Raw genomic sequence first — 12,154 nt, 5'->3', positions numbered from 1 at the left:
CAAAAATGAGAAAAAAGAGACTGAAACAGGAAACATTAAGGACCTTGAGTAAGCAATATGATCAATTAGAAAAACAATATAATGACTGGGAATTGCCGAACTCAAACAAGAATTTGTTTATAGACCTAATGTAAAAAATTGCAATGGAATTGGAGTTGTCCAATTGCTGGATCTGTGGAGGACTTAAGTGGAAAAGTGGAAAAGTGGCCCTGAAAAGGTGAGAGTTTAACTCCAGAGCAGCTCTTGAGAGGTGATAGTATACATATCTCCAAAACACTCCAAAATCCTGAAAGTTAGATTTTGAAAATGAGAGTAGTTGGAACAATTTGTATCAGCTGGGAGGGAAGGGAGTATACAAGGTGGTAGGGTTCGCCCCATGTATATCCACCCTAGCAGTAAATTCAAATAACAAAAGTAAGATCTGGCAACCAGAACCCCCTGCTGGGTACTGGACCCTCGAAATAACGAACAACTGTAAGTGAAGTGACAAGATTGGACTTTGTTGGAACAAAGGTTCTGGAGCTGATCCTTACCAATCACTGGAAAAACTAAGTACAGTAATTTCACTACCATAAAGGCACGCCGGATTATAAGGCACACCTCCGAGAGTCGGCAAATTTAGCAACAATATACATTATATAAGGCGCACCAGACTATAAGGAGCACTTTTTTTTTTTGCAGTGAGGATCCGTGCCGCGCGCAATAAAGTAACGAAGTAGTAATGCCTCCCTGCCCGCGCTGCTCCAGGTGCCTAGGACCGCCCCCTGCCTCCCTGCCAGTGCTGCTCCCGGTGCCTGGGGCCGCCTGGGCCGCCCCCTGCCTCCCTGACAGCGCTGCTCCTTGTGCTTGGGACTGCCCGTGACCTCCCTGCCTGTGCTGCTCCTGGCACCTGGGGCCGTTCGCGGCCGCCCCCCCATCGCTACTCGGCGCTCCCTTGGTGCCGCCCCGCCTCGCTGCTTTCACTTCCGGGTTGGCAAATTTGGTAATTTTGTACATTATATAAGGCACACCGGACCATAAGGCACACTTCCGGCTTCGGGCCCAAATTTTAGTCAAAAGGGTGCAACTTATAGTCGTGAAATTACTGTACTTATTAGGGTGAACCAAGCAACACAGAAATTCCATGGAGAGCCCTCATGGAATATACTAGGTATGTGGAAAAAAAGCATTCAGTGAGTTACCACAAAAATGAAAGAGATCATGCACTCTGGGAATGATTCAGCCTCTTTACTCTGATGAGATCTAACAGTGGGTTGTTAGGGGCACCTCTCTATGAGACCTTGAACAGAGAAAAAAGAGAATTAAAAAGGAAACATCCTGATGTAAGTGGTAGCCAAGAGGAATGGCCTGGTGTAAGGATAATAAAATATTATGGCCCTGCAACATGAGCACAGGATGGGAGTTGGGAATACAGAACTCCAGTTTACCTGTTAAACAGATTAATAAAGCTACAAGCAGTGATAAAAATTATGTCAAACCATACTTCAGATGCCCTTTAGTTATTGGCCGAAAAGCATTCCCAAATGTGGGCCTTTGTGTATCAAAACAGAATAGTATTAGATTATGTTTTTAGCCGAAGAAGGGGGAGTCTGTGGGAAATTAAATAAATCAAAATGCTGTATAGAAATTAACGATTATGGAGAAACTGTCAGGGGACTGGCTGCAGAAATAAAAAAGGTAACAAATATGCCCATATAGAAATAGAATTCCATTCTCCAGGTCTCTTGGTAGAACCAGTTATTTGAGGGGGCATGGTGGAAAAAGGTAGTATATTTTGTACTCTGCTCAGTAACTAGAATTATCTTTCTACCTTGTCTATACCATGTTTTATTAGATTAATACACTCAGTAGTGCAAAGTATGCAAACAGCAGCCATGCCCATGGATCCAGAACTCACTACAAAACTAAGAGGTAATAGAATGTTCAAAATAATAAAATTGGGAGAAAAAAAAGTAAAAACCAATGCAGTAAAAGTACTAGCAAATAAAAAAAAAGAATAAAAAGGGATAACTTCACTTATCAAAATTGTTGAAAAAAATCACTAGAAAAATAAAATAATAGTAAAGAATCAGAAGAGGATTAAGGGAAAGGGATAAGGGAACATGAGTTAATATGTTTATGTAAAAGGGGAGGGATTGTGATATATGTTATAAAGTAATTCATGTTTTGTGAAAGATAAATCATGTTTGTATAAAGAATTTAATAAAGTAACTTTAGGTACCCTGTGACACAGAGAGGAGAAAAGATTGCTTCGCAGGATTCCGGTGCTGCAGATGCTAACAAAGTCGCAATTAGCAAGTTAATAGAAGCAGCCCTCATAATGAGGTAACTCGTTATGAGCCAGTCCAAGAAACTCTCCAGCCATGAAGATTTGATAATTGCCACCAATCAAAACAACCAGAGTCCTCAGGAAAACCTACATTTCAATACCCAGTCCCAGTAAATCAAAATCTGCACACATCAAAATTCATCGCTGCACCGAAACTGTTTTTGTCCAATCCACTGTGGAGAAAGGAAACTATATGAATATGGGAATCCACTGCAGAAACAAAGGGACTTTTGCCCCAGGCCAGAAAAACTGATCTGGTGGAGCCTCAGGTCTTAACTAACCAGGTGGTCTTTGCTAGATGCAGCTCCCAATTTTTGAAAGATCCCTCACCCAATGCTTTCAAAGTGGTTTTTAACCACCGCCCATCGTGCCTTGTGGGTCTGGTAAATAAAGCTAGACATTAAGAAATAAAAAAAACAATCGGAAGGATTCCACTCACTGATAAATGGAACGACAGATTTATCTTCACAACCAAACTGTAGGTCTGCTGATAAATAAAATTGAATACTGAGAGATGAAAGAAAAAGTGGGAAGTATCATAAATTCCGTATGGAATTCCACTGAGTGACACAAGGAAAAGACAAAGGGTGGAGGTTTATACATTAGAAGGGGATCTTAAGTATTAGGCATTTCAGAAAGTCTATACCGCTCTCAAGTACTTCAGCCAATGGGGAAAGAGAGGAAATTTGCAGCCAGGAAATTAGGATAAAAAGGAGGGTGAGTCCTCAAAAAATCTGAGAGACCCCAGGGGAAACGCCGGATGGCCTCTTCCTTATTCGAATAAAGTTACAGGACTCCTCTGTTTCCTTTTTGGACATAAATCTCTGGTGTTTGTGGATTAATTTTCTTAGAATTTGAAGCCAAATCACACATTTCTTTTAAACGTTCAAATAGGAGTGCTACCAACCTGTTCTTATTCTAGACAGAGATAAAGCTTTTTAAAAAAGTTTTATATATTCCCATCCGGGAGCTAAAGCTTGTCAGTTACCCCTACAGATACTGCCTTATTGATAGAAAGCACAAGTAGTTCCTGTGGTCCATGTATTTTTAAACAAGAATAATCACTTGTAAAGAAAACCTGGTTTACATAAATTCTTCCTCTACCACACCTCTCGTATGGTATTGTGGTCCATCTTTTTTCTGTAGAAACAACACCTTGAATTTCAGCTCAATATGATTTAAAGGTGAATTCTAGGTACTAAAAACAATATCATATTTCCCTTGTTTGTGTGCCATCAAAGTAGAAACTTAATGTTAGGATTTTTGTCGTCTCCCTGGGAATTTTCTCTCATCTGTTGCCTTAGAGATAATAATGAGGAGTACTTAAGAGAGACAAAAGAACTGTCCAAGGTGGGCTGAAGGAGTGCAGCTGTCTGCAGACTCTCAGCCATGGACTTTTCTCTTGGGAAGGGCAAAGATATCTGGAGACTTTTGGGTGGGGGGTCAGGGGGCTGGGGTCGGCTTGTCTCTTTCTGTCTTGGGATGAGAGGGGAATGGTCGAACTGCTGCTACCACGAGGGAATTTGCTGCCACAGTCCAGCCTGTTACTGCTTTCTTCCTTACCCTGGGTGAGCCTCTGCTCCTAAGAACTGCTCCCTTTGAACTGGGACTTTAGTAATACCTGATCTGACTAGAAAGGCTCCTCTCCACCTACTCGGGTGCCTCCAGGGTAAACCCGGGATATCGAACCCTTCCCTCTTTCCACTGGGCATGTCTCCCGGGTGCGTGTGGCAACTGCTACGGAGAAGCCTGGCTGTTGCTGCGCAGCCCACTGCCTTCTGCCGCTTTTTCACTATACCCTAACCCAAACACCCCGCCTCCACTTGAGTCCTGAGGCTCCTGCTAAGGTCGCAGAATTTTCTGCTATATTTGGTTTGCCACCCTGGGTGTGCCCACCTCGGCTGTTCCAGGCAGTGCTCTGAGGTTCCTGCTACAGCCCATTTTTCCACCTGGAGGGGCACCGGGACCGGCTGCCCCTGCGGGTTTGTAGGTAAAGTCCCTTTTCTCTCTGTCTCGCCAGCTGAGGCTCCATCACTGTGTGGCAAGGCGGCCACAAGGCCCCCTCCAGCCTGCCACGGGAGAATCACTGCACCCACCCTGCCTGGCTGGGAGCCACCAGCGCCCCTGGCGGCTGTGCACGGAACTGCACTGCAGGGGAAGGTGCCTGTGGTCGGGACAAGGCTGGGACTGGGTTTGTAGTTTTTTGTTTGTGATTGCCGATGGGGTTGTTGTTTGTTTGCCTTGTTGCACATATACAGTAATTTCACAACCATAAGGTGCACCCCCTGGGAGATGGCAAATTTCGCAACTTTGTAGATCATATAAGGCACACTGGACTATAAGGCACACTTTTTTTGTGCCGCGAAGATCCATGCCGTGTGCAACAAAGTAACGAATTAGTAATGGAATCCTGCAATCGTGGAGTTTACTGGCATGTGCTCAATTTGCAAACATTTTTCACAGATTGGTGTAGCCTTTAGACGCAGCCCCAGGCGCCCTCCCTGTGAGTGGGGCCTGGCACTCCCACCCGCCCCTGGCTGGTGAGGCGGGGCTCGGGGCGGCCACGGCTTGGGGCGGCCATGGCTCACACCTCGGGGTTGCTGTGGTTCAGGGCGGCTCGGGGCCGCCACGGCTCAGGACCATTCATGGCTCGGGGTGGCGCGGCGCTGCCTGCTCCCTCTCTCCCTGTGCGGTTCCTGCTGGCCGGGGGCTGGCTGGTGCCTGGCCGGTGCCACCCAGCCCACGCTGCGGGGGCTAGCAGGGGGCTGGCCGGTGACACCCTGCCAGTGTGGAGGGGACTAGCAGGGGGCTGGCCGGTGACGCCCCCCATTGCGGCTCGCACTTCCGGGTTGGCAAATGTCGCAACTTTGTCCATCATATAAGGCGCACCAGACTATAAGACGCACTTCCGGGTTCAGGGGCAAGTTTTAGTCAAAAGGGTGCGCCTTATAGTTGTGAAATTACTGTATCTATCTACCTATCTATCTATCTATCTATCTATCTATCTATCTATCTATCTATATCTATATCTATATATCTGTATATCTATATATCTATCTATATCTATCTATATATCTATATCTATATCTATATCTATATCTATATCTATATCTATATCTATCTACTAGTAAATAACTGTTATTCCTTTTACTGTATCTTTGCCTGAAAGCCCTGTAATTTCAGAGTTAAAATAATTTGGAGGGAAGGGAGTCACATTTTCTGTTCCAAGGGAGGTTCTCACCTTCCTTGGCAGACATGTGTCTTTCAAACCAAGACACCTAAAAATACTTACTCTTTCACAAAGCAACATTCCAACTGTCCAGGGGAAAAAAATCCCAATAGTTAATTTGAGATCATATGGTTATTACAAAAGAATCCTGATTTTCCTTGCATTGTCTCAGTGTTTCTATCCATTTCTCACTCCTTTTGCCTTTATTTTGCCTACTTGAAAAGGTAAGCTCTTCAGGAAATGGACCTTGCAGCTGTAACACAATTGCATGTCCATAACACAGTCAGTTTTCAGTTTACTGTTAGTGCTAAGCAAATAACAAGTTGAATTCTAGATGAACTCCCATGCCAGATACAATAAAATCCCAAAAGGGTAGAATAAGGAAATGTTTTGCTTGCCAGCTTTCATCTGGAAGTGGTATTTTAACTCTTTCTCACGCATGGTAGCACCTAGCATTCCTGCCATTTCTTGACTCATCTCTAAACTTGAAGTTATTTATGAATTTATAAATATAGGAATGTATATTTTAATTTACAATTTAAGTTAAGGCAATCACTGTCTTTCAGCAGGAGTTGTAACAATGTCACTGGGCCTGAACCAGGATTCTGTTCCAGTAAGGGAGATGCAGTTCAGCTGATATCCCCTCCCCTCAGGGATGCCTGCTAGACGTGTTGGGATTACAGTCGAAAGAGTGGGTAATGCCATGAGCTCATCAGTCTCTGTGATTCAATAGACTTTAGTTTGTGACACTTTCATTGTTTCAGTTTCTTATGTATTTGGGCAGAATGCGAGAAAACTTAATAAATGTTTTTACATGCTCTCAACATTACATGAGATTAGAAGTTCAGTGTAATAAGGAATTAGTGAATAAGCCTTACCTCTCTTTGCCTGCCTTGCTATTCTCTCTATTCACTTTTACATTTTTATTCATAATATTTTAAATGCAATCACGCATTTAATAGAGCACGCTCTCATGTTTGTTGCCATCCTGTGTTTGTTGTGAATGACAGTACAACACTTGATCTATAAAGTTTCCCATACAAGACAGAGTGAATTAAGGCCCAACATGGGTGACTTGGATTTTAAATTTTTGAGCAGGAGTTTCTTCACAGTTTTTTCACATTTGTTTCTTTTATCTATGCACTCAGTGCCTCTGTTGTGCTTGTCTGGGCCTGCTCTGTGTGGAAACATTTGAAAATCTGATGCCTCATGATCTACTGGTGATCCATCCCATAACTAATTACACCTGAGCCTCAATTATTGTAGGACCTTTCCAAGTGAACTACACCTATTCCATTCCATTCCATTCCATTCCATTCCATTCCATTCCTTCCCTTTCAATTTCCTTTTTTTAGAGACAAATAGGTTTTTGCTATAAAAGCAGTTGTCTGAAAGCTGCTATGCTCTGAATCTATAGTCTATCAGCACATAGTCAGCTATAATGGTGTAACATACAACAAAACAGTCATAAAACTTAAAATTCTTAATTACCAGTGAGATGTGATATTCCTATTGCAATTAGACTTTCTGGTTAGGGTTAAAGTTCTTTTTTTGTGTGCAATATGAAGCTTTTAGGGTCATTGCTAGTCACGACTTTGGAATTGCACTCTTCTTCAGAGCGCTAAGCCAAATGAAGGTGTGGGCAACCTTTTCCCAAATCAACCCCTTATTTCTCTCTCCTGCCAGGCTGGCCTCAGTACAGAGAAGAATGATTCCTGCTGTCTTCCTCCAACTCTACAGCCCAAACTCAGCTGAGCCCAGGATGTGGCAGACTCTGACTTCTGTGACACCTGCTGAGGAGATTGGAGGCTGCCGAGGGTGTTGGAGCTGCTGCCCGTAATTTGGTGTGTGCTGCTGTTGCATTGGGAAGTCTACTGATGAAATTCGGTGGCTGTGCTGGATTTTCTTTTAGAATTTGAGATGGCCAATTTGGCCCTCTTTGGCTTTCAGTTCATCCTAGACTGGACAGGTCCCTTCCTACAGGTCCCTGCCTGATCTTGGAAGTTCAACTCCCGCGACTGTGACGGGTCTCTAACGCGACTCCCAGAGCCAGCGCGTGTCCGACCCGGGCATGCGCTGGCTCCTGCTCGGTGTCCCTGCGTCTGACGCCGCAGCGTGGGGCCCCAGTGCACGGCACTTCGTGTGCCGCGGCGGCGGGCGGGCTCCCTCCCTGCGCGCTGTGCTGCGAGGACGGCTCGCCGTCACCACCGCCGCCGCTCGCGTCTCCAGCGCAAGAAGCCCACGCCCCCGAACCAGCAGCTCTGGGCGGTGCCGCCGCGCTCCGCCCCGACCAGTGCCCGCGACCGTGACGCGGCGTGCAGGGCGGGGCGGGGCAGCGCCCGGTGGCGGCGGCGGCGGCGTTGTTCGCGGGGCGCGGAGCGGAGCCGAGTGGTACGGCGCTGCGGGCTGTCGGCCGGCAGGATGCTGGAGATCCAGCTGGACGATGGCGGCGTGGGGGGGTATCCGGGAGATGATTACTGCTCGGGCTCGGTGATGTCGGAGCGGGTCTCGGGCCTCGCCAACAGCATCTACCGAGAGTTCGAGCGGCTGATCCACTGCTACGACGAGGAGGTGGTGAAGGAGCTGATGCCGCTGGTCGTGACGGTGCTGGAGAACCTAGATTCGGTACTCACCGACAACCAGGAGCACGAGGTGGAGCTGGAGCTGCTGCGGGAGGACAACGAGCAGCTGCTCACGCAGTACGAGCGGGAGAAGGCGCTGCGCAAGCAGGCCGAGGAGGTGAGTGCCGCCACCCCGCGACCATCTTGGCCACGGCCGGGCGGGGGCCCCAGTGCAGGGGAGCGGGAGGGCCGAGGGGGTGGCGGGGGCGGCTCAGGGCTGCGGCTGGGCCAGCTCTCAGAGGCCTTCGCTCCGTTGCCCCGATCGGCACCACTGGCGGGTCCCTGCTGCCCGCGCCCCAGTGGTGGACGGACGCGGCTCGAGCGAGGCGGGAGGCAGGGGGGGGAGCCCCGGAACGGCGGCCGCCGGTACCTTCTAGAAGCGGAGTGTGGGGGCGGGCCCGGGCCTGGCGAGGCGCATCTCTTCCCGCCGGAGCGCGGGGCTCCCGCCCCCGGGACTCCTGCGGCCCCGGCGGGCCTGGCTCGGCCTGCCTTCGCCGCACCGCGGGGCCGGGGCCATTGCGGCTGAGCTGCCCTGTGACAGCGGGAGGGAAGGAAACCGAACCGAAATAGCTGCAATCCTGTGAAATTCCTGGGGAATTAAGAATTCACTTTGCAATGCCAACAGCATCCGGAGGGGTCGGCATAATTTGTGGTGTAAAAAATAGTTTTTAAAATTTGTGCAGCCGTCGAACATTCTCAATGTCAGCTGTAAGCTGTTTCGTTGGAGCAAGGAATTGCTTTAAGAGTATAACCTCTTATTTTTGAAACTTATTTTTATCAAAACCGTGCCTTGATTTTTAATAATATTGTTCCCAATATTGTTGCCGTTTCTTGGAGTGTGAATGTGCTCCCGGGAGAGGCGGGGAAGGGTTGCCCAGCTGGTGGGGTTGTTTGGAAGTGGCTCATGAGAAATCCCACCCCTCTGATGGAGAGGAAGGAGAATCCTAGGGTTACAGGGACTCGGATGTAGACAAGACAGAGGGGAGGTGATCTGCACTCTGGCGTCTTGATGCATCTGCACCTGTCTCTGCTGACGTACAGAGTATCCTTTCAGCCTTGAAGGCTGGGAGCGTTAGGGGTTGCTGTTCAGCCTCTTGGAGTGACAGTCTGTGAGATGGGATAAGAGCTTTGGTGCTGAAAAAAGTCTATCTTCAACACATCATCTCCTTTAAAAAGTGGGGATTTTCTATCTTTTAGATTAAGGAAGAGCAGAAGATTGAAGATTCAGTTGCTTTTCTAGGAGTCAAGTTTTGAGTTAATATGGGGTAATTAATAAAAGAAGTGGTAATTAATGAAATAGTTGTTGAATTGGAGAATGGTGTAAAGCACATGCAAGATTTTCATAGACATGTTCTTTTTGCATAATAATCATGTGCAAGAAGCTTAGTAACTTGGTGGGGAGGACAGTTATGGTCCATCATTGATACTGGAAGCAAGAGTCCAGAGTTCTAATTATGTATTGACGGACTAATAAATTATCCTGAAATTCTTTTCAATGCTTGTAGGGGTTGATAAATTTTTCTGAGTACATTAAGCTTATTTATGTTGCATAGAGACAGCATTTTGCAGCTTCTGAGAAATATTTTTTAAAGTGCACTATTTATGGGAAAAAAATGGGACTGCACATGGGGATCCAGTTGGAATCATCTTGTATCTTTGGACAGTAGTGGATTTCTGTTCTGGGTCTACTAGATACAGGATGTGTTTTCTAGAAGCAAATGTACTGATAGCCATTACATTCCCTGCAAGGAAACTTGGGAGCTGTGGCAGAATACCATTTGCCAATGGTATTTTTACAAAGTGAGATTTTAAGAAGTGCTGGTGATGATGATGAAGATACATTCTCATCCTTACACATAGCTCAGTGTAAGTGGGAGAAGTGTCCGCAAGGAGACTTGTTATCAGAAAGGAATAGATAATTAGATAATATAAGAATAAATGAGCATTCTACCTCTACAAACCCCTATTACAAGGTCATACATGAAATACACAGCTGCAGTTTTCCTCGGTTTATAACAAAGTACATTATTTATCTGCACCTGTTTCCCATGCACTGCTTACTCTGCAGTAAATTACATATTATGGGGATGAAAATCTGTGTATGACAAGGAATTCTGCTGTCTACCTGGTAATTGTACACAATGAAAAACCAGAAAACTTTTTTCTTCCCAGAATATGCATTGCTGCTCAACATGTGCTCGTATGCTGCTCTTCCCAGAATGTGCTCGTTGCTGCTGTTTCATAGTGACCACTAGTCCATCCCATCTCTCCAGCAGCATCAGTTTCCTGGGCTGTGCCTCTAGTCTTGGATGGGATCTTCAGTTCTGGGAAGAGCTGGGAAGATCCTCCCCTGGAAACAGGATTTGACCTCAGTCTCTGTGTATGATTTCCAATTACAACAATTAAATTGACACTGAGAAAATGAAAAACTGATCTGTTCTCTTTCAGGATCCTTTGACAGGATATTGCGTTATAGTTGCTTTATATTAATTTATTAAATTCAAAGTAACTAGAACCACAGGTGGGCATTGCTGTGGCATTAAAATGTACAGAACCTGGGAATGAGAAACCTCTGAAATCAAGGGCAGCTTCAGTAGCAGGCTCAGCCTGGTATGCTTCACCACCACCAGATTTTTCTCTTGCCTCTTGGCAGCACTAAAGTGAAAGAATGCAGTCAACAAATTTGCAATGCAGTGTTCAAACTTAGTAGCCTGGGCACTGGGATTGTGGCACAGTGCTTTGTAAAGAGTATACTGGGTTATTTTAAGATGTATTTAAAAAGTCCATGAGGCTGTTTGGTTGTTTCTTTGGGGTTTTTTGGTCCCCTACTTGGCTTCAGACTGACAGAGGGCAGGGTTAGATTGGATATTGGGAAGAAATTGTTTGCTGTGAGGGTGGGGAGGCCCTGGCACAGGTTGCCCAGGGAAGCTGTGGCTGCCCATCCCTGGAAGTGTTCAAGGACAAGTTTGGATGGGGCTTGAGCAATGTGGTCCAGTGGAAAGTGTCTCTGCCTGTAGCAAGGTGTTGGAACAAGATGGTTTGTAAGGTCCCTTCCAACCCAAACCAGTTGTGTGATTCTATGCTTCTGTTAAATGTTTATGATGAAAGAGCAGTATTTGTAGTGTCTGCTTTCAGAAGTTATTGGAATTGTACCATTCTGAGGCCAGAATTGTGCATTTGATTTCTGTGAATATTCCCTGCCCTTAGGAAGGCTTGCTGTTTAGCAAGTGTGAGTTAGCATCCACAGAACTTTGGAATTTCATCTTTGGGAATCAAACATTTGTGCAGCATTTAGGAAGGATTGGCTGGACACAGATGAAAAACATGAAAAACGGGAGAGTAAATCATAAGGATTCTTATTCTGTTATAATGGAGTTTGATGCTTTGTGTAAATATTACAGCAAGAAAAATGTTCTGATGGAAAGGACACTTATAAGTTAGTGTTTCCTCTGGTTATTTTCAGGAGGTTTAAAGGGTTGGGGTGATATATTGGTTCCTCTTCTCTACTGAGAAATTCCCACAGCTTCAACAGGGCCAGGATTGTCTGAAAGAAATGTGTCCTGGTTTGGAGGACAGGTGTCTGCTAAGAAAGGCAGGAGCCGCTCTTTAAAATGGATAATGTAAACCCCCTCCACCCAAATTGTTATATTTTTGAAATTAAGGGGTTCTCAGGCAAAGATATGGGAATTAGGAATAACATTTCTTTACTAGGAAAATTAAAATGGAAATACAGTACTACAAAGAACAAACCCCAAACACTGAGAGAGTCAGAATGCAACCTGACACCCTGTCAGTCAGGGTGTTGGTAGCAGTCCCATTAAATGGTGGCTACATCCTCCTGCAGTGACAGATGTGGTTCAGTTGAAGCAGTAGTTCTGTAGAAAGGGTGCAGTTTCCCTCCGAAGGTCTAGTGATGATGCGGAGAAGTCTGCTTTTCCTCTGAAGTTCAGAGGAAAAAGGGCTCCCCTAGTGTCC

The 12,154-nt window shown here is 45.9% G+C and overlaps 1 protein-coding gene across 29 annotated transcripts in view; it reads left to right on the top strand.

Annotated features, from left to right (window-relative positions):
• The first annotated feature begins 7,891 nt into the window (after nucleotides 1-7,891).
• Nucleotides 7,892-12,154, top strand: part of MAPK8IP3 (mitogen-activated protein kinase 8 interacting protein 3) — a 63,239-nt gene continuing 58,976 nt past the window's right edge. For 28 of the 29 annotated variants that reach the window (XM_033073884.2, XM_033073882.2, XM_033073880.2 and 25 more), the window contains exon 1: nucleotides 7,892-8,297. In XM_033073884.2, the coding sequence (XP_032929775.1) occupies nucleotides 7,980-8,297 (318 nt within the window). In that variant the 5' untranslated portion in view covers nucleotides 7,892-7,979. The remainder of the gene's footprint in view (nucleotides 8,298-12,154) is intronic. The other variant, XM_033073877.2, reaches the window with a different exon arrangement.

This window comes from Catharus ustulatus, chromosome 16 (assembly GCF_009819885.2).
Source record: "Catharus ustulatus isolate bCatUst1 chromosome 16, bCatUst1.pri.v2, whole genome shotgun sequence".
Classification (NCBI taxonomy): Eukaryota; Metazoa; Chordata; class Aves; order Passeriformes; family Turdidae; genus Catharus; species Catharus ustulatus.
Note: the sequence above shows the minus strand (reverse complement) of the source record. Positions and strands in the feature narration are given on the sequence as shown.